General features: G+C 36.1%; 1 protein-coding gene across 3 annotated transcripts in view; it reads right to left on the reverse strand.

Moving 5' to 3' along the window:
• The window catches only part of ARFGEF1 (ARF guanine nucleotide exchange factor 1), a 227,310-nt gene that overhangs the window by 149,193 nt on the left and 54,478 nt on the right, over window positions 1-23,639 (reverse strand). For all 3 annotated transcript variants that reach the window (XM_077166936.1, XM_077166935.1, XM_077166934.1), the window contains exons 2-5: window positions 7,079-7,109; window positions 6,246-6,402; window positions 4,957-5,103; window positions 1,682-1,861 (exon numbers count right to left, since the gene is read on the reverse strand). In XM_077166936.1, coding sequence (XP_077023051.1) covers window positions 1,682-1,861; window positions 4,957-5,103; window positions 6,246-6,402; window positions 7,079-7,109 — 515 coding nt within the window. The remainder of the gene's footprint in view (window positions 1-1,681; window positions 1,862-4,956; window positions 5,104-6,245; window positions 6,403-7,078; window positions 7,110-23,639) is intronic.

Raw genomic sequence — 23,639 nt, forward strand, 5'->3', positions numbered from 1 at the left:
TGATTCATTAGTTTTTGCTGGCATCCAGGCATTTAACTACCTTAATCAATTTATTCTGGAGATTGTTTTCACTTTTTTCCCTAGGATTTTCTTGCTGGGTGACTTTGTTGTCTATCTGTTCTTTAACATTAAATTCAGCTTATTCTAGAACTCTAGCTTAGGTTTTGTTTAACAGATCAGAATTTTTCAGTTCTTGTTTTCTTGTTTCTTGCCCTGCCTGCATGGTGCCTTTTTAATTTTTTCCTCAGGAAGGTATACTTAAGTATTATAGACCCCACTCAGATTTTCCCAGACCAAACCAGCCTTCTCTCAGGAGGAGAGTCACCCGCGCCAGTTTTCCCTGAGGGTGAGACCCAGCAGGTTGAAAAACTTTCCTACGAAGCCTCTAAATTCTGTGTTTTTCCTATCCTGCCTGGTATGTGGCATTTGTCTGTCAGTGTGTCCCAACAACATAAGGTGATGCGATACCTTTAACTTCAGTAGACTTTCCCTGTTGGGGGCGTGGTTGAGACAGAAGAGAGGTTGTAGGCTGGCTTTATTTTCTTCAGTTTTCTAGACCCTGGGGTCTGAATTTCTAGAGGGAGGGATTCCACCTGAGCTGGGCCCCACCCTTCTCTTGGGGAAGGCACAGTCTCCTGAAAACCTCTCAAACAAGCTTAATTCTGCCCATGCCTGGGGCAGATGGAGCCTGAGGAGCCCTGCAGTTGTATCCAAAGAACAGTCAAGCCAGAGAAACACAGCCACAAAAAAGAAAAGGAAAAAAAAAACACCTTTTCAGATCAGGACCCCAGTTCCTCAGGTTTGCCAATCAAGAGCTCAAGTTGGCACGCTGATCTGTATCTCCAAGTCCTTTGTGTCCCCTCTTCTCCTTCAGGACCCAGACCCTTTCAAGTATTTTGTGCTGTTGGACCCAAAAAACCATTTTTTTAAATTTTTCTTTTCCTATCAGCCCTGTCCCCTCTGCACTGGGGCAAAAAACCAGCAACCTCAGCTTTTACTGGAAGTTCAGCTGAGCTGGGGGCCTATTTTTAGAAGTCAGAATTTGTTAATTGATTCCATAATTGGAGATTGCTTGAGCTCAGCCCCTTGCTGCTAGTAAAGTCTCTTTCCTATCCCCTCTGGGAAGCAGACTGTGAGGGAGGGGCACCAGCCACCACGGCTTGGGGAACTTACAGTTCTGGTGGGCTTGCAGCTGGTCCAGCTTGTCCAGACTGGGGTATGCTGTGTGTCCAGTCACTAACTGTGGCCCCAGCAGTTGTTCTGTACTGTTGCTGGCTATTTACTAGCTGCTCTGGATGATGAACTAAATCCCACACCTCACTAAGCCGCCATGTTGGTTTCTCTCTGCTAGGAAGTTTTTTTAATCTACATTACACTTAATTACTGAGCTTGAATGACGTAAAGAAGATCAATTCATAAACATCTCCTTGGGGAAAATGTCAACCACTCTTTCCATTCTATTTGTGAATTAAGAACATATTTTGACCGAAGTCAAACCAGTCAGTAAACCTCAAAGCAAACAACATACACCACCACAAATCACCAGTAAAGAGAACTGTAAGAGACATTCTTCTCTACAGGTACAAACATTCACTATAATTACTGTAATATATATTCAATGATATCATATGAATATAATATGATAACTGCATTCTATACAATTTCTTTTTTTAATACTTACTGCTTGATTTTCCATACGTGCAAAGATAACATTTAGCATTTGAGTAAGAGTAGCTTTGGCTGTTGTCTGATTGATGAGATTTTTGCTTGCTAGATAAATATTGTAACATGTTCTCACAGCTTGCAGTACGGTTCCTTCATGAATTTCTATGTGTTGAGATGTTACTGCAGTAAGTAAAGCCTTAAAATAAAAAAAAGGACAAGAAGTTAAAGTGATTTCTTATATCCAGAGTTTCAGGGAAAAAAAAAGTGGGTATTTTTTTTACATTAGAGTTAAAATTTTCAGATACCATTCCCACTTACAGGTAGTGAATACAGAATTTCCACTTGTCTTGATTATGTCATCAGCTGTTAGGATATTTCATGCCTTTCTAATTGAGGCATAGTTTCCACATGATCACCCTTACCTAAGAATACTAGAAAACCATTCAACTAATTGTTTCAAACCAGCTTTCATTTTTAATTTTTTTTCACTTTTTTTATTGTCTAATATAACATATATACAAAGCAAAGAAAGAAAAAAGCAATAGCTTTCAAAGCACATTCCAACAAGTAGTTACAGGAGAGATCCCAGAGTTTATCATGGGCTACTATACCATCATCTCAGATTTTTCCTTCTAGCTGTTCCAGAACATAGGAGGCTAGAAGGAATATTTTTTTATCATCACAATTTAGTTTTATTTCTTTTTTTGTGAAAAATAACAAATATACAAAAAAGCAATAAACTTCAAAGAACAGCACAACAATTACTTGTAGAACAGATTTCAGAGTTTCAAATCAGCTTTCATTTTAATACAAATGTTATCTAATTTAGTTTATACATCACACAGAATTAAAATTCTGTCACAGATATGAATGAAGCTGATCTGGATAGGATTAAGGTAAACTGAAATATTAGATAAAGGATGATATGGTCCATATTTTCAAACTTCAACCTCTGTGCGAGACCAAAGAGAGAGATGTTTATTTGAAGCAAAATTTATATTCTAGGTAGCACATTATGTAATAACTTGGATGCTCAGTTTACTTGGGTCTTGAATTACATGGGTCTTGAATAAGGCATGAGATCTTCTTAATTTAGATAGGTAAGTGTGATTCCCCAATACTAAAAAGTATTTGCAAAGTCCCCTTGAGGAGCAGTGGGGACAACCAAATCAACAGGCTGAGCACTCAATATGGAGTTTGCTACTATGAAACTTATTCCTACAAAGGACAGGCTAAGCCTACTTACAATTAGGACTTAGAGTCACCCCCTATGGACCTCTTCTGTCGCTCAATGTGGCCTCTCTCTATAAGCTGACACGAGTGAACTCACTGCCTTCTATGTGGGACATAACTCCCTGGGGTGTAAATCTCCCTGGCAATGTGGAATAGAAATCTCAGGATGAGATGGGGCCCATCATCAAGGGATTAAGAAAATCTTCTTGGCCAAAAAGGGGAAGAGAGAAATGAGAAAAATTAAGTGTCAGTGGCTGAGAGATTTCAAACAGAGGTGAGAGGTTATCCTGAAGATTATTCTTATACATTATATAGATATCCCCTTTTTAGCTTATGGTGTAGTGGAGGGGATAGAGGCAAGTACCTGAAACTGCAGAGATGTGTTCCAGTAGCCTTGATTCTTTAATATGACTGCATAACTATATGGCTTTTACAATGTGACTGTGTGATTGTGAAAACCTTGTGTCTGATGCTCCTTTTTATCCAGGGTATGGACAGATAGATAAGTGAAAAAAAAATAAGGATAAAAAATAAATAAATAATAGAGGGAGATAAAGGGTAAAAACTAGGTAGAGTGAAATACTGTTGGGAGGGATAAGGGTTATGGGGTGTATGGTCCTTTTTTATTCCTTTTTTGGGAGTGATCCAAATGTTCTAAAAATGATCCTGGTGAAGAATACACAACTATGTGATATCATGAGCCACTGATCATATAATATATTTGGACTCTGTGTATATGGATCGTTCTCAATAAATATATTTTTTTAAAAAAAACAAACTCTGGCACAACAGAGTACAGACATGTTCCACATAATAGATGTCTTGAACTATACTGTCACTTGGAACATACACATTGTGTCTTATTCACCTTCACCTTTACTCTCAGAACTTTTTACACACTGGACTCAATAAATGCATTATTGTTATTATTATTATTAAAGATATTTATAAATGTTTTAGAAAAAAGCATTTAATAGAATCCCAAGAATTCTCCAAAAAAGTGAATAAATTCATAAATTTGCATTTCACACATCAGGTACTTGCAATTTTCCAAAAGTTTAAGGACTCTTACCTTTTGTCCTCCTTATACTGTATAAAAGCTATGCAGTCACCATTAATGAATATACACTAAATAAATCATAAATGACATGAAATTGTAAGTTATAGGTCAAATTGACTAGACTATTTTTTCTACAATAAAGATATTAAGACTTAGAAGTAAATACAGCTGTGAAGCAGAAAGGTTCAGAAGGGGCTATATCTATTCATGAAAGAAAACTTTATACATGTAAACAACTTCAAAAGTAGAAACAATGGATCAATTTTTACTGATATATAAATATAGCACTGCTACCATTAGCCCTAACATTAAGAACTCAGTATTTATAACTGACTGAAAACAAGACTGATTTTTCTCTAAAGATGCTCAGCCATTCAGGTCCAATATAGCATAAACTCAGAAAAAGATTTTGCTAAGCAGGTTCAGCAGACAGATAGTGTGCAAGAGAATTAGGAAAGCTGGTGGATTAGTCCATTTCAGGAATCACGTGTCGTGATGACAGCCTATAAAAGTACAGGATAAAGTAAAGGGATCAGGGAACCTTAACATGACACCCTAAAATCTGAAAGGTAGAATATGTACAGAAAGCTGGGCAGACCACGGTGGCTCAGCAGGCAAGAACGCTTGCCTGCCATGCCAGAGGACCCGGGTTCGATTTCCGGTGCCTGCCCATGTAAAAAAAAAAAAGAATATGTACAGAAAGCATGCCATAAAACAAAAGACTAGACTGGGACTCAAGCTTAAATAGAATTTTCAAAAGAAGAAACTTTAGACTTCTTATAATGAAGTTTTGGCATTTCAAAAATGAATGGCAAAATGGCATTTCAAAAATGGCATTTCAAAAATGAAATCCCTGAAACTGGGTCTACAAAGCATTCAAATTACCTCCGTTACAGTAGAATGCACATAAAATGGCCTTTCCAGATATTTTCAGAGCGAAAACTTTCAGATTTTAAAACATATTATAAATAACAAATTCACTTTATATAATTAATTACCTTTATTATCTGCAACTGAACTCCTTCATCTGTTTGAGGACCCTGGAAACAGCCACAGATTGTTTCAATAATTCTATCGATTAATTTTTTGCCTGGTGTTGTACTATCTGGAGCATTACCAGTCAAGTGCCCATAAGCAATAAGTTTCTGAAATGGAGAAAGAAAATGAAGATCCTAATTAAGCTAACTAATAAAAATAAATATACTAATTAAGATGAAACAGCCATCAATTACATATTGAAATTTTTACATAAAAATATCATTAAGGTATACTCAAAGTCAAAGGCTATACCAACTTTTTCTGAAAAAACTTTATCCATAAACAGTAAATTATTTACACTATAATAACTATAATTACAGGTCAAGAACCATAATAAAACCATCAGGCAGCTTCAAAAAGCTAGGCCTTGAGTACTTGTCTCTGATGTGTTAGAATAGTTTACTGCTTTCTAATCTAAACTAGTTTTGACCAATACTGCTTTTGTGAAAACTATCTTAACACTTTTAAATAACCCAAACTCTCTTTCCAAATTAGATCAATATGTATAAGATACAGTTACAACATACTGGCTGCATTATATCAAAGATTAGCTCATTCATCATTACTATTACAGTTGTGGAAGGAAAAGTCTTAAATATTATATTTCTAATCTTCCCAGGAAAACAAGTCACAAATCACATGATTGTATCCTTAACCTCTCTTAAGGACAAATCTTATAGCCTTTTTATAACCACTGAATTGTTAGTTGAAAAGGTACAGTCCACAGTGAGGACACCTGAAGAGAGAAGGGCCCCTCTATCTGGAGGTCTCTCTTAACAAGTATCTAAGAAGACCCTGTGTGAGTGTGTATATGTGCATATAACACAGGATGAAAGATTAAAGGAATTTTTCTTACATAAGTGAATGTTATAACAAAAGTCCAGCAGTCAATAGTGACCTAATACTATTTATGAAACAGTATGCATTTAGTAACATCATTTGCAAATGATGATTATCTAAAGTGAACAGCACATTGAAAGCAATATAGTTCTTGCATTTCACTGATAGAAACCAATCAAAACTTTCATTATTGATAAATATTTTGTTACATGAAGTAATTTTCTTTTTCATTAAATCAGCCTCTTTTTAAAACTGTTTCCTATCCTAAATGTAAGCAATCATTTGGTTTCTTAACACAAAAATAATATCCAAGGTTTTTGTGAAAAAAGTCTAAATCGTCAATTGTGATTAATGTTTTAGAAACATATTCAGAACAGACAGTTTTTAGACAATGCCATATTACACATACCTGTAAGCAATCAAGAGATGTACTAACTATGCGAGGACATCTGGACTGGCATGCTAACTCAAAAGGCAAGAAGTACTTGTCTGCTTCAATAAAATTTGTCTTTGATTTCACTGGTGGAAGGGTGCTTGATCCAGCTTTTGCTTCTCCTTGAGGAGGACTAAATAAAAAGGAGAGGTTCTCACTAGAATACCACATTTCTGATATTGATAAATGTCATATAGAAATACAGAATTTTAGTTCTAAAAGGGCCTTTGTTAAAATCAGTCATCCAACTTACCATATTTCATAAGTGATTTGCCACAAGATAAAAAGCTACTGGTCAGAGATGTTATGAAATGTAAGACATTGGAGTCTTGCTAATAGTCATTCCAAAAACCTCGAGGAATTTCAATTACGGAAATATTTTGTCAATTATGGAAATATTTTATTTCTAAAAAATTTATCTTAATACCTTAAAAAGCAATGGGATTTCTACTTGTCCTTAAGTAAAACAGCACTTTAGAGTTGTTGAACACAGTCTTAAGAAGCCAACATTATCAAAAACATCTAAAAAATATTTTCTAAATATAAATCAATCTTTGATAAAGGATTTTACAGCATATCTCATGTTATTTCAGAAATATTCTTGTATACTTCTTTAGATAAGATCTTTTTGTAATTATAAAGATGCTTACAACTATATACTTCAAAACTATTTTTCTAAAAGGCTGATTTTACTAGAGATCACAGAGAGAAAAATTGCCACATTAAAAAACAGACCCTTGTGCTATTATTTTGGCCAAGATTATCAAGTTTGCAAATTATTTTCACTGAAGAAAAGAAACAACACAAACCTTTGTTTCTCAGTTTCTGTTTTAATTTCCTCTGAAAGAAAAAAAAGGAAACATACATTAGGAACCCTGACAATACAAAGATCATTAAGTAATCTGATCTCAGGTTTTATAAACTCATTTGTAACTTCTACAAAATGTCGGGAAGAATGCAAATTCAAAAGACGTTAGTATGAAAACTATTTTGTCTCAATATAATAATTTATATGAATAATAAAATTTCATAGAATTACACAAAGACTGAACATGACAAGCAAATGGATAGACAGAAGTGTGGACTACTAATTCCCAAAGCATTTCCAATCTATCAAGTAACTATTTATAACTACTGGAAGCATTAATATTAAGACTAGAATATTATGCATCTTAATTTGAGGTTACAGAATACATAGCCTGTGTTGAGTGAGATGGGAAAAAGCCTTAATGCACCAGTCTTGTGACTGGAGGAATTACTACTTGAATATGTACATATGTACTGACATTTAACCAATTTTTCTATTTTATGGCTATACAAGGCACTATAAAATAAACATGCCAAACTTAATAGGGGAATATTCTCTTTTCCTATTTATGTCATAAGGGATGAGGTAAATTAAATAAATACTATTTAAAACAGAATATTCTTAAATTTAATTACGAACTTTATATATACTATTACATTTTACATGTACTAATATATTTAAGCCTCACAAGAAGTCTGAGATATACAATATTATTATATCTTCATTTTAAAGGTCAAGCAACTAGAGATTGTTCAAGGGTTGCATGACTTCGGTTTGTGGCTAATCATGTTTTACCAGGTTTCAAGTTAAGGTAAACTGACAACAGACCCGAGTTTAGTAATCATTCTGCTATATATATATATGCATCTATGAATACAGAGTAAAATGTGGTAAATTTGGGTATCATAAGCAACTGCTAGCATGTAAATTTAATAATTATTATAAACCATCATTTACTGAGCACCTTCCATGTACCAGAAACTATGCTAAGTCCTTTAAAAAGTAACCTGATCAAATGAACTTGCCAGCGATATAAACTTCATTATCAACTCTGTACCAGGCACTTGACATTCGGTTTATAATCAGTATTTCATTCTCGTTCTCTGTCGACCAAAGCCCTTTCCCATTTTACCAGTGGTAAGAATGGGATAATACAAAAATATTGTTTGTAGCTATTTAGAACACCACTTAATAAAGGTTCACAAAGCCTGGTATTCAAGATTTTTGTATCAGCTGCTTAAAGTGCACTGTTCAACAATATATAGAATTAAAAAATAATTTAAACTTTTTAAAAATCATGTTTTAAAATCATGAGTAAAAAATGATGAATCACGGCCCGCAGGGACCTAGGGCTCGGGCAGGTGGGTTTTTTTGTTTGTTTTTGTTTTGTGTTTTTCTCCAGTCATCCGGGAGGAGTCTTCTTTGGGTAGAAGGGGACTGACTCTGGAGTCCCTGACTCAGACAATCGCACCTGGATCAAGAAGATACCTCCAGAGCAGGGCGAGCAGCTCGGCTAATCTTCCAGACGTTGAGAGGAACGTGTTACCTGGCCGACACCTTGATTTTGGATTTCTCCCAGCCTCAATACCAAACTAATGTCCATTCAGAAGTCATTTAAAAACTATACCTGTGGGGGACTTCCGGAGGAGATGGCGGTTTAGTAAGACGCGTGGGTCTAAGTTCCTCCTCCAGAACAGCTACTAGAGAAGTAGAAACGATTCAGAACAGCTCCCGGAGCCACGACAGAGACCAAAAAGACAGCGTACCCCATTCTGGAATGGCTGACTGGCTGGGAGAACCTGCTCCGGTGAGATCGTCGAGGGGCACGGGCTTCCCCGGGCCAGGGAAGAAGGCAGCCGGAGTCCCTCCCTCCCTCCTTCCCGGGCCGGCTGGGAGAATTGGACAGGCGGTCTCCTCAAGCTGCGGCGGCTGGCGCCGCCCCCCCCCCCCCACACGGCCCCCCGGACCAGCTGGGAGAATTGGATCGGAGATCCCCAAGCTGCAGAGAACGGCGAACAGGGTCCCTTCCAAACACATGGCTTCCCGGTCCGGCTGGGAACAGTGGATAGACACTCCCCAAGCTGCGGCAGCTGGCACACCCCCACCACGCTTGGCGCCCCGTGTCAGCTGGGAAATTTGGACAGGCGTTCCCCCAAGCCGCGGAGGCCGGCGACCCTTCCCACGCGTAGATCCCCGGGCCGGCTGGGAGATTCGGATTGGCACTCCCCCAGGCTGCTTCGGCTGGTGACACCCCTCTACAGCGAGAGTTTTCCAGTTAAAGGAGCCACAGCATCTTTTACTGGTGGGACCCGCAGACAGATGAGCGCCACGAGCGCCACCTACTGGGCAGGATAAGAAAAACAGAGCCCAGAGATTTCACAGCAAAATCTTTCAACCTGCGGGGTCTTACACCCAGGGAAATCTGATTAAATGCCCAGAAGTCAGCAGAAGATAACGGATCACGCTCAGAAAATTGAAAATATGGCCCAGTCAAAGGAACAAACCAATAGTTCAAATGAGATACAGGAGCTGAGACAACTAATGCTGAATATATGAACAGAAATGGAAAACCTTTTCAAAAATAAAATCGATAAACTGAGGGAGGACATGAAGAAGACATGGGCTGAACAAAAAGAAGAAATAGAAAAACTGAAAAAACAAATCACAGAACTTATGGGAGTGAAGGACAAAGTAGAAAAGATGGAAAAAACAATGGATACCTACAATGGTAGATTTAAAGAGACAGAAGCTGGAATTAGTGAATTGGAGGATGGAACATCTGAATTCCAAAAAGAAACAGAAACTATAGGGAAAAGAATGGAAAAATTTGAACAGGGGATCAGGGAACTGAAGGACAATATGAAGCGCACAAATATATGTGTTGTGGGTGTCCCAGAAGGAGAGGAGAAGGGAAAAGGAGGACAAAAAATAATGGAAGAAATTATCACTGAAAATTTCCCAACTCTTATGAAAGACCTAAAATTACAGATCCAAGAAGTGCAGCGCACCCCAAAGAGAATAGACCCAAATAGGCGTTCTCCAAGACACTTACTAGTTAGAATGTCAGGGGTCAAAGAAAAAGAGAGGATCTTGAAAGCAGCAAGAGAAACACAATCCATCACATACAAGGGAAACCCAATAAGACTATGTGTAGATTTCTCAGCAGAAACCATGGAAGCTAGAAGACAGTGGGATGACATATTTAAATTACTAAAAGAGAAAAACTGCCAACCAAGACTTCTATATCCAGCAAAATTGTCCTTCAAAAATGAGGGAGAAATTAAAACATTCTCAGACAAAAAGTGACTGAGAGAATTTGTGACTAAGAGACCAGCTCTGCAACAAATACTAAAGGGAGCACTAGAGTCAGATACGAAAAGACAGAAGAGAGAGGTATGGAGAAGAGTGTAGAAAGAAGGAAAATCAGATATGATGTACATAATACAAAAGGCAAAATGGTAGAGGAAAATATTATCCAAATAGTAATAACACAAATGTTAATGGACTGAATTCTCCAATCAAAAGGCATAGACTAGCAGAATGGATTAAAAAACAGGATCCTTCTATATGCTGTCTACAGGAAACACATCTTAGACCCAAAGATAAACATAGGTTGAAAGTGAAAGGTTGGGAAAAGATATTTCATGCAAATAACAACCAGAAAAGAGCAGGAGTGGCTATACTAATATCCAACAAATTAGACTTCAAATGTAAAACAGTTAAAAGAGACAAAGAAGGACACTATATACTAATAAAAGGAACAATTAAACAAAAAGACATAACAGTCATAAATATTTATGCACTGAACCGGAATGCCCCTAAATACGTGAGGAATACACTGTAAACACTGAAAAGGGAAATAGACACATATACCATAATAGTTGGAGACTTCAATTCACCACTCTCATCATTGGACAGAACATCTAGACAGAGGATCAAGAAAGAAATAGAGAATCTGAATATTACTATAAATGAGCTAGACTTAACAGACATTTATAGGACATTACATCCCACAACAGCAGGATACACCTTTTTCTTAAGTGCTCATGGATCATTCTCAAAGATAGACCATATACTGGGTTACAAAGCAAGTCTTAACAAATTTAAAAAGATTGAAATCATACACAACACTTTCTCGGACCATAAAGGAATGAAGTTGGAAATCAATAACAGGCGGAGTGCCAGAAAATTCACAAATACGTGGAGGCTCAACAACACACTCTTAAACAACGAGTGGGTCAAAGAAGAAATTGCAAGAGAAATTAGTAAATATCTCGAGGCGAATGAAAACGAAAACACAACATATCAAAACCTATGGGACGCAGCAAAGGCAGTGCTAAGAGGGAAATTTATTGCCCTAAATGCCTATATCAAAAAAGAAGAAAAGGCAAAAATGCAGGAATTAACTGTCCACTTGGAAGAACTGGAGAAAGAACAGCAAACTAACCCCAAAGCAAGCAAAAGGAGAGAAATAACAAAGATTAGAGCAGAAATAAATGAAATTAAAAACAATAGAGAAAATCAATAAGACCAGAAGTTGGTTCTATGAGAAAATCAATAAGATTGATGGGCCCTTAGCAAGATTGACAAAAAGAAGAAGAGAGAGGATGCAAATAAATAAGATCAGAAATGGAAGAGGAGACATAACCACTGATCTCACAGAAATAGAGGAGGTAATAACAGGATACTATGAACAACTTTACGCTAATAAATACAACAATTTAGATGAAATGGACGGGTTCCTGGAAAGACATGAACAACCAACTTTGACTCAAGAAGAAGTAGATGACCTCAACAAACCAATCACAAGTAAAGAAATTGAATCAGTCATTCAAAAGCTTCCTAAAAAGAAAAGTCCAGGACCAGACGGCTTCACATGTGAATTCTATCAAACATTCCAGAAAGAATTAGTACCAACTCTCCTCAAACTCTTCAAAAAAATTGGGTGGAGGGAAAGCTACCTAACTCATTCTATGAAGCCAACATCACCCTCATACCAAAACCAGGCAAAGATATTACAAAAAAAGAAAACTACAGACCAATCTCTCTAATGAATATAGATGCAAAAATCCTCAATAAAATTCTAGCAAATCGTATCCAACAACACATTAAAAGAATTATACATTATGACCAAGTAGGATTCATCCCAGGTATGCAAGGATGGTTCAACATAAGAAAATCAATTAATGTAATACACCATATCAACAAATCAAAGCAGAAAAATCACATGATCATCTCAATTGATGCAGAGAAGGCATTTGACAAGATTCAACATCCTTTCCTGTTGAAAACACTTCAAAAGATAGGAATACAAGGGAACTTCCTTAAAATGATAGAAGGAATATATGAAAAACCCACAGCTAATATCATCCTCAATGGGGAAAAATTGAAAACTTTCCCCCTAAGATCAGGAACAAGACAAGGATGTCCACTATCACCACTATTATTCAACATTGTGTTGGAGGTTCTAGACAGAGCAATTAGACAAGAAAAAGAAATACAAGGCATCAAAATTGGAAAGGAAGAAGTAAAACTATCACTGTTTGCAGACGATAAGATACTATACGTCGAAAACCTGGAAAAATCCACAACAAAACTACTAGAGCTAATAAATGAGTACAGCAAAGTAGCAGGTTACAAGATCAACATTCAAAAATCTGTAGCATTTCTATACACTAGTAATGAACAAGCTGAGGGGGAAATCAAGAAACGAATAACATTTACAATTGCAACTAAAAGAATAAAATACCTAGGAATAAATTTAACTAAAGAGACAAAAAACCTATACAAAGAAAACTACAAAAAACTGTTAAAAGAAATCATAGAAGACCTAAATAGATGGAAGGGCATACCGTGTTCATGAATTGGAAGACTAAATACAGTTAAGATGTCAATCCTACCTAAATTGATTTACAGATTCAATGCAATACCAATCAAAATCCCAACTTATTTTTCAGAAATAGAGAAACCAATAAGCAAATTTATCTGGAAGGACAGGGTGCCCCGAATAGCTAAAAGTATCTTGAGGAAAAAAAACAAAGCTGGAGGTCTCACGCTGCCGGACTTTAAGGCATATTATGAAGTCACAGTGGTCAAAACAGCATGGTATTGGCATAAAGATCGATATATCGACCAATGGAATCGAATAGAGTGCTCAGATATAGACCCTCTCATCTATGGACATTTGATCTTTGATAAGGCAGTCAAGCCAACTCACCTGGGACAGAACAGTCTCTTCAATAAATGGTGCCTAGAGAACTGGATATCCATATATATGCAAAAGAATGAAAGAGGACCCGTATCTCACACCCTATACAAAAGTTAACTCAAAATGGATCAAAGATCTAAACATTAGGTCTAAGACCATAAAACAGTTAGAGGAAAATGTAGGGAGATATCTTATGAAACTTACAATTGGAGGCGGTTTTATGGACCTTAAACCTAAAGCAAGAGCACTGAAGAAAGAAAGAAAGAAATGGGAGCTCTTCAAAATTAAACACTTTTGTGCATCAAAGAACTTCATCAAGAAAGTAGAAACACAGCCTACACAATGGGAGACAATATTTGGAAATGACATATCAGATAAAGGTCTAGTATCCAGAATCTATAAAGAGATTGTTCAACTCAACAACAAAAAGACAGCCAACCCAATTACAAAATGGGAAAAAGACTTGAACAGACACCTCTCAGAAGAGGAAATACAAATGGCCAAAAGGCACATGAAGAGATGCTCAATGTCCCTGGCCATTAGAGAAATGCAAATCAAAACCACAATGAGATATCATCTCACACCCACCAGAATGGCCATTATCAACAAAACAGAAAATGACAAGTGCTGGAGAGGATATGGAGAAAGAGGCACACTTATCCACTGTTGGTGGGAATGTCAAATGGTGCAATCACTGTGGAAGGCAGTTTGGCGGTTCCTCAAAAAACTGAATATAGAATTGCCTTACAACCCAGCAATACCATTGCTAGGTATCTACTCAAAGGACTTAAGGGCAAAGACACAAACGGACATTTGCACACCAATGTTTATAGCAGCGTTATTTACAATTACAAAGAGGTGGAAACAGCCAAAATGTCCATCAACAGACGAGTGGCTAAACAAACTGTGGTATATACATACGATGGAATATTATGCAGCTTTAAGACAGAATAAACTTATGAAGTATGTAATAACATGGATGGACCTAGAGAACATTATGCTGAGTGAGTCTAGCCAAAAACTAAAGGACAAATACTGTATGGTCCCACTGATGTGAACCGACATTCGAGAATAAACTTGGAATATGTCATTGGTAACAGAGACCAGCAGGAGTTAGAAACATGGTAAGATAATGGGTAATTGGAGCTGAAGGGATACAGACTGTGCAACAGGACTGGATACAAAAACTCAAAAATGGACAGCACAATAATATCTAATTGTAAAGTAATCATGTTAAAACACTGAATGAAGCTGCATCTGAGCTATAGGTTTTGTTGTTGTTGTTTGTCTGTTTGTTTGTGTCTTTTTTTTTACTATATTATTATTTTTATTTTTTTCTCTGTATTAACATTCTATATCTTTTTCTGTTGTTTTGCTAGTTCTTTTCCTAAATCGATGCAAATGTACTAAGAAATGATGATCATGCATCTATGTGATGATGTTAAGAATTACTGATTGCATATGTAGAATGGAATGATTTCTAAATGTTGTGTTAATTTCTTATTTTTCTTTAATTAATAAAAAATAAAAAACGATGAATCAACTGCCCAAAGTCTTCATAAAATAATTTTAAAACTATGTTTTTCCTTTTAAAATATTATCTTTGTTATTTACATGGCTGCGATATTATAACAAACCAGGTAAAACAGAAAAAGATGTAAAGCAGGAAGGGGAGACAGCAGTTTAATATAAAGTAGATTCCCATCTATTATACGGTTACAGAATAGAGTATTCTGGTTAAGAAAATTATACTTTCTCTAAGAATATCAAAAGTAATGCAACATTTTAAAGAGCACTGGAATTTGATGCCAATTGTTAACTAAATAACTGTGTGAACTTCAGAAACAACCCTCATTTCACTAAGTACTAGATGACTCTGTAAAAAACATGTGTTGGCAACTATGCCCAAATAAGGCCTACCACTTGGTTTTGTTTGGCCTATGAATTTAAGAATTTGGTTTTTATACTAACTTCCAACCTCAATAAAGGTAAATATTATCTTCCCCCCCAAAATTCTACTCTTCTCATTACTGTACCTCAATTACAAAGATTATACTCAATTATTATCATTCTGAATTTCATCAATAAAAAGTGTATATGCAATAATGTAAGTACACTGAATGAAGCTGAATTTGAGAATGATAGAGGAAGGAGGGCTGGGGGCACATATGAAACCAGAAGGAAAGATAGACGATAAAGGCTGAGATGGTATAATCTAGGAATGCCTAGAGTGTACAATGATAGGGACTAAATGAATAAATTAAAAAACGTTTTTGCATGAGGAAGAACAAATGTCAATATTGCAGGGTGCTGAAATAGTCATATTTTAAAAATTCAACTTTTGTGTGAGACTAAAGCAAGAAATGTTTATTTGGTAAAAAATTTATATTTTGACTAGTGCATTTCTTAATATAACTTATATGGATATTATAACTGAACATCCTAAGTACATAGAACCTTGAATAGAATATGAGATTTTTCCAGAGGGATTTGAACAGTGAATAAAAGAAGTATTTGCAAAGTCCCCTTAGGGGAATGGGGGGAAGTGGAAAAAATTCAACTTCTCCATTTGGAAAATTCCTGATATTCTCACAAACGGTGGGGACAACAAAATCAATATGCCAACTCCTCAATCTTGGGGTTTGTTCCTATGAAACTTATCCCCACAAAGGATAGGCTTAGCCTACTTAAAATTAGGCCTAAAAGTCACCTCCAGAGAACCTATTCTGTTGCTCAGATGTGGCTTCTCACTCTCTCAACCAACACAGCAACCAAACTCACAGTCCTCCCCCTCTCTATGTGGGACATAACTCTCAGGGGTATAAACCTCCCAGGCAACATGGGACAGAAATCCTAGAGTAAGCTGTGACTCAGCATCAAGGGACTGAGAAAACGTTCTTGACTAAAAGGCGGAAGAGAAAAATGAGATAAAGTGTCAGTGGCTGAGAGATTTCAAATAGTCGAGAGGTTATCCTGGAGGTTATTCTTATGCATTATATAGATATCCCCTTTTTAGTTTAAGGTGTATTAGAGAGACTAGAAGGAAGTGCCTGAAACTGTAGAGCTGTGTTCCAGTAGCTATGTTTCTTCAAGATGAATATATAATGATACAGCTTTCATGATGTGACTGTGTGATTGTGAAAACCTTGTGTCTGATGCCCCTTTTATCAGTATGGGTAGATGAGTAAAAAATATGGATTAAACAAATAAATAATAGAGGGAACAAATGGTAAAATAAATTGAGTAGATTGAAATACTAGTGATCAATGAAAGGGAGTGGTAAGGAGAACAGAAAAAAGTAGGGGGAACAAAGATGAAAATATATTGGGAAGATGGAAATACTAGTGGTCAATGAGAGGGAGGGTTAAGGGATATGGTATGTATGAGTTTTTTCTTTTTATTTCTTTTTCTGGAGTGATGCAAATGTTCTAAAAATGATCATGAGGATGAATATACTATTATGTGATGACGCTGTGAGCCAAAGACTGTACACAGTTTATGGAATGTTTGTACATTAAGAATGTTCATGTTTGTATGTTGTTTGGTTTGTCAATTAAATTAAAAAAGGGTATATGAATTTGTTTCCTCTCATTATGTAAGTAACTACCCTAATATCTTTAAGCTATTCTTTTGGCCTGCAAAGCCCTTTACCAAAAAAAACTTTGCTGACTTTATATTAAAGCACTATAGTTCAAAGAATCCAAAGGATCCTTTCAAAGGAACCATTCTATGGTTCCATGATTTTTCAAAATACCAATATTTAAATAGTATAATAAAATATTCCCAACACTGAATGAAATCAAGTTGAAAGTTCAGAAACAGAACCTCACATCTATGAGCAAGTGATTTTTGACAAGGCTATCATGTCCACCCAACTGGGACAGAGCAGTCTCTTTAATAAATTGGCTGAACTGGATATCCATACGCAAAAGAACGAACAAGGACATTTATCTCATACCTTATACAAAAATTAACTCAAAATGGTACAGACTTAAGTATAAATGCCAGAACCATAAAACTCCTAGAAGAAAATGTAGGGAAGCATCTTCAGATCTTGTGGTAGGAGGTGGTTTCTTATACCTTATACCCAAAGCCAAGCAATGAAAGAAAAAATAGATAAATGGGACCTCCTCAAAGCTGAAAACTTTTGTACTTCAAAGTACTTTGCAAAAGGATAAAAAGGCAGCCTACTCGATGGGAGAAAATAATCTGGAAGCCATATTATTATAAACCATAAAATAATCTGATAAGGGTTTAATATCCAGGATATATAAAGAGACCCAACTACTCAGTGATTAAAAAAACAAGCAACCCAATTTAAAAGTGGGCAAAAGAATGAATAGACATTTTTCCAAAGAAGATACACAAATGGATAAAAAGCACATGAAGATACGCTCAACATGACTAGCTATTAGGAAAATGCAAATCAAAACTACAATGAGCTATCATCTCACTTACTAGAATGGCCACTATTTAAAAAAAAACAAAGAACAACAACAACAACAAAACATAAAACTGCAAGTACTGGAGAGGATGTGGAGAAAAAGGAACACTTATTCACCACTGGTGGGAATGTAGAATGGTGCAGTCACCGTAAAACAGTGTAGTCATTCCTCAGGAAGGTAAAAATAGAACTGCTCTAAGATCCAGCAATCCCACTAGTAGGTATACACTCAAAAGAACTGAAAGCAGGGATGTGAACATTTGCACACCTATGCCCATGGCAACATTACTTACAATAGTCAAAAGATAGAAACAATCCAGGCGTCCATCAACCAATGAATGGATAAACAAAATGTGGAATTTACATGTGATGGAATATTATTCAGTTGTAAGAAGGAATGAAGTCATGACACATATGATTACATGGATGAACCTTGAGGACAATATATTGAATGAAATAAGTCAAATACAAAAGGACAAATATTATATGATATCATAAATATGAACTAAATATGATTAGCAAAATTATATTTTGTTAATATCTAGAACACAGGTCACTAGAAGGTACAATGAAAGTAGAAAATGGAGAGCTACTGCTTAATTTGTGCAGTATATGTAATAAGGTTGACTATAAATGTTTGGAAATGGATAGAGGTGATGATAGCACATTATAGTGAGTGTAAAGCCAGTGCAACTGTAATGGAAGAACATGTGATAGAATTTATCAAAAAAGCTAACAAAATTAATAAGCGGGTTTTGTAATGTTGTAGAATACAAGATCAATTTACCAAAATTTTAATATACTAATGTTCTAGTTTACTAGCTGCCGGGAATGCAACACACTAGAGATGGATTGGCTTTCAATAAAAGGAGATTTATTTAGTTAACACATAGTATTTCAGAGGAAAGGCAGCTAACTTTCAACTGAGGTTCTTTCTTAAGTGGGAAGGTACAGGGAGATCTCTGCTGGCCTTCTTTCCAGGCCTCTGGGTTCCAACAACTTTCCCCAGGGTGATTTCTTTCTGCATCCCCAAAGGCATGGGCTGAGCTGTGAGTGCTGAGATGAGGTATGCTGAGCTGCTTTCGCTGTGCTACCTTGCGCTCTCTCACTTAAACACCAGCCAATTAACTCAAACATCATTCATTGCAGCAGGCATGCCTCCTAGCCGACTGCAGATATAATCAGTAACAGATGAGGTTCAAATGCCATTGGCTCATGTCCACAGCAATAGAACTAGGTAACTTACCTAGCCAAGTTGACACCTGAATCTAACTACCACATATGGACAACTAATCTTTGATAAGGAAGTCAAGCCAACCCAACTGGAACACAGCAGCCTTTTCAATAAGTGGTGTTTGGAGAACTGGATATCCAATGCAAAAGAATGAAAGGGGACACAAATCTCATACCCTATACAAAAATCAACTCAAAATGGATGAAAGACCTAAACATTAGCGCTGAGAACAAAATGTAGGAAAATATCTTATAAATCTTGTGAAAAGAGGTGGTTTCCTAGACCTTACACCTGAAGTGTGAGCAAAAAGAAAAGAAACAAATGGGATCTCCTCAAAATTAGATACTTTTGTGCATCCAAGAACTCTGAAAGGGAAGTAAAAAGGCAGCCTATACAGTGGGAAACAATATTTGGAAACCATATATCAGATACAGGTTTAATATCTAGAATATATAACGAGATTCTACCACTCAAAAAGACAAACAAGCTAATTTAAGATATAGACAGACACTCTTCTGAAGAGGAAATAAAAATGCTAAAAAGGTATATGAAAATATGCTCAACTTCACTAGCTATTAGGGACATGCAAATCAAAATCACAATGAGATATGATCTCACAAACACTAGAACAGCCGTTATCAAAAAAACAAAACAAACAAACCAAAAAAAAAAAAAAACAGGGAAACAACAAGTGCTGGAGAGGATGTGGAAGAGGCACACATTTCCTGCTTATAGGAACGTAGAATGGTGCAACCACTCTGGAAGGTAGTTAGGCAGTTCCTCAGGAAGGTAAGCACAGAACTGCCATATGACAGAGCAATCCCATTTCTAGGTATATATTCAGAGGAAGTGAAGGTAAGGACACCAAAGGACACTTGCACACTGATGTTTACAGCAGCATTATTCATGAATGCCAAGAGATGGAAACAACCCAAATGCCCATCAACATACAAGTGGCTAAGCAAGTTATGGTACATACATATGACAGAATATTACACAGCTGTAAGACAGAATAAAGTCATGAAGCATGCAACAACGTGGGTGATGTTGAGTGAAATTAGTCATAAACAAAAGGACAGATACGGTATGATCTCACTAATACAAACTAACACTAATGAGTGAACTTTGAGAGTTAAATTAAAAACACAAGTTATCAGGAGATCACAATTACATGGAATCTTCAATAGGAAGTGATAACTCAGTGGTTTGTATAGGTTAGTGTGATGCCCTGATAAGTCCCAGAGAATTTTGGCAGAGAATAAAAAATGATTTGCAAGGTCCCCTTGAGAAAATGCAAAGAAAGCGGGAAATGTTGAATTTACCCATCTGGGGAGTTTCTGATACTCTCACAGACAGCAGGGACAAACAATTGAATAGGCTGGCCCTCCATGTTGAGGTTTACCCCTATGAAACTTATTCCTGCAAAGGAGAAGCTAAGCCTACAAATAATTATGCCTGAGAGTCGTCCTTAGAGAACCTCTTTTTGTTGCTCAGATGTGACCTTTCTCTAAGCAACTTGCCAGGTGAACTCACTGCTCTCCCCCTATATGGGACATGACTCCCAGAGGCACAAATCTCCCTGGCAAATGTGAGACGTGACTTCCTGGGATGAACTGGTACCTGCCACTGCGGGATCAAAAAAGCCTTCTTCACCAAAAGCAGTAAGAGAGAAGAGGTAAAATAAAGTTTCAGTGGCTGAGAGATTTCAAACAGAGCCGAGGTTATCCTGGAGGTGGTTATTATGCATTATGTAGCTATCCCTTCTTAGTTTTATGATGTATTGGCATAACTAGAGGGAAGTACCTGAAACTAATGAACTATATTCCAGTAGCTATGATTCTTGAAGACGACTGTATAATGAGTTTTTACAATATGACTGTCACTACGCTGATGTTTGCTCTATCCAGGGTATAGAAAGATGAGTAAAAAGATAAAGGCAATAAATAAACAATTGGGGGGATAAGGGTAAAGGAAAATTGCATAGATTGCAGTACTAGTGGTAAATGAAAGGGAGGGGTAGGGGGAATGGGATATATGTTTTTTTCTTTTTTCTTATTATTTCTTTTTCTGGGGTGATGCAAATATTCTAAAGGTAATCATGAGGATGAATGCAAAGCTACGTGATGATATTGTGAGCCACTGATAATATGCTTTAAATGTAAGAAATGGAGGTGGCCTAATGGTACAATAACTGAGGAATGGAAGAGGGAATTGTGGTGCATACATACAATGAACAACTGAGCGGTTGCAAGAAGGAATGAAGTTGTGTGGCATGTAACTAGTTGAATGAATCTTAAGGAAAGTACGTTGAATGAAATAAGCCAGAAATGAAAAGACAAATATTATCATGACTTACTCACACAGACAACTATAATACAAACTTGGAGAATTGAACTCAAGAGCATAGGTAGGTTGGGAGCTATTATAAAGGTTCCTAGATTGTAAGCTCTTACAGCAGTCACAGCTATTCTAAAGTTGAAACTGTTATTTTCTAAATTCTGAGATGCTGAGCTATTGTGTATAGCTTGGTCATTCCCTGGAATTTCGGGTATTTCTGTGACATCTGAGACTCACAGTTGGAGCACTGAAGCTGTGAAAGTCAGCATTACCCCAAAGTATGGGTGAGCCACTGACTGTACAACTTGGGTGGACTGTATGGTATGGGAAAATATGTCAATAAAAATATTTTTTACAGTGATTATGATGCACAAATAAGTTTGAGAAGCATTGCTATGAAGTATTAAAAAAAAAACAAGTGGAAGACAGTTGGGTTTCATTCACTACTGGAAATATTAAATTTATGTTATTGTAAGAGTTCTTAAAGAGTTTGAGCCTAGGTTAAAAAAGAAATTTCTTTTCAGTTTTCTTAATTTATAATGAATATGAGTCTTTGAGGAAATTGCCTCTCTTTTAATGAATGAGGCCTTGGAAACTATTTATCTCAGACTGGCTTTTTTGTTAAATACAATTTTTTGAGATATAGTTACATACCATATAATCATCTACAGTATATAATCAACGGTTCACAATACCATCATATAGTTGTGCACTCGTTATCACAATAGATTTCTGAACATTTTTGTTACTCCAAAAACAATGAACGAAAAACAAAAATAAAAATAGAGAAGAACATTCAAAACATTCAATTCTCCATACCCCTTCCCACTCCACTCCATTATTTATTTATTTTGTCTTTATTTTCTTACTTATCGGTCTATATACTAGATAAAGGGTGTTTCAGTCACAGGGTTTTCAGTCACAGGGTCAAACCATAAAAGCTATATAGTTATACATTCATCTTATCAAGGCTACTGGATTACAGTTCACCAATTTCAGGCACTTTCCTCTAGCTAGTTCAATACATCAAAAACCAAAAACGGATATCTACACAATGCATAAGAATAACCTCCAGAATGACCTTTCAACTCTACTTGAAATCGCTCAGCCACTGAAACTTTATTTTGTTTCATTTCGCTTCTCTCTTTTGGTCAAGAAGTCTTTTGCAATTCCAGGATGCCAGGGCCAGGCTCATCCCTGTAGTCAGGTCCCATGTAAGAGGGAGAACAATGAGTTTCCTTGCAGAGTTGGCTTTGAGAGAGGCCCCGTGTGACCAACAAAAGAGGTTCTCAGATTGGTTTTTAACAATAGGATCAAGACATTAATTTAAAAAACAACTTGGAGGAAAAATAAATTTTTGAAAATATTAATTAACATCCAATTAAGTAGCCCATTCAAACTAAAAGGCACACAGTGCTTGACTGTGTCTGAACCAAGATAAGGATGACCACAAACATCAAAATATTTTTAATATTGCTCTGGAATCACTAAGACAATGGAAATAGAAAGTAATGGATACAATGTAATGTGATAAAAGCAGAAAAATCTATCACTCAGGCTGAAATGAGACCAAATTAAATGCTGGATTTGTTTGCATTATTTTCTCTCTGGCCATTACTTCCTTTTCCCTTGAGAACTATTTTCATAAGTTATTTTATAACCTTAGAAACACAACCATCATATGTAAGGAAGTATTAAAATTAGAAGAAATGGGACATTGTGAATTATATAAAAACTATAGATTTTTTAATGTTTTGAAGGAAACTAGTTTTCTTTTTTTTCGGTACATTCAGCAACTGGAACAAAGTCAATGCTGTTGAAAAGGCAAAGGACTTGTTTAATAAACAGGGATGATTTATTTAAAAAGATAACATTGTATACAAGTTATACAAATGCTCTTCCAAGAAGATTACATATTCTCTATCATTATCTTTACTATTTATTTGCTAAACAGTTCTATTTTTCCCCAACAAAACATAAATTCAAAATAATAATTATATAGAACCAATAAATTTTATTAGCTACACATTGATTTGTATCAACTCTTATGACATCACATTTGTTTTATGTACAATATAGTTTACAGAGCAACTGCAGCTACTCAATGCAAAACCAACTGGTAATCTAAGGAAAGAAAAGTCAAATGAATAGTTTTAAAAAAAAATTAGAACTCATATATCCAAAAAGTATTGTACCCGTCAATGCAGTAACTGTGGGAGGCTATGCCTCAATTATCATAATGCTGCCAGTATTCAAAAAATATTTGTGAAATTCATCATTTGCAGTTCTTTCCTGCCTGCCTCCTTCTTTTAAATGAATAACCTCACAGAAGAAAAAAT

This window comes from Tamandua tetradactyla, chromosome 6 (genome assembly GCF_023851605.1).
Source record: "Tamandua tetradactyla isolate mTamTet1 chromosome 6, mTamTet1.pri, whole genome shotgun sequence".
Taxonomy (NCBI): Eukaryota; Metazoa; Chordata; class Mammalia; order Pilosa; family Myrmecophagidae; genus Tamandua; species Tamandua tetradactyla.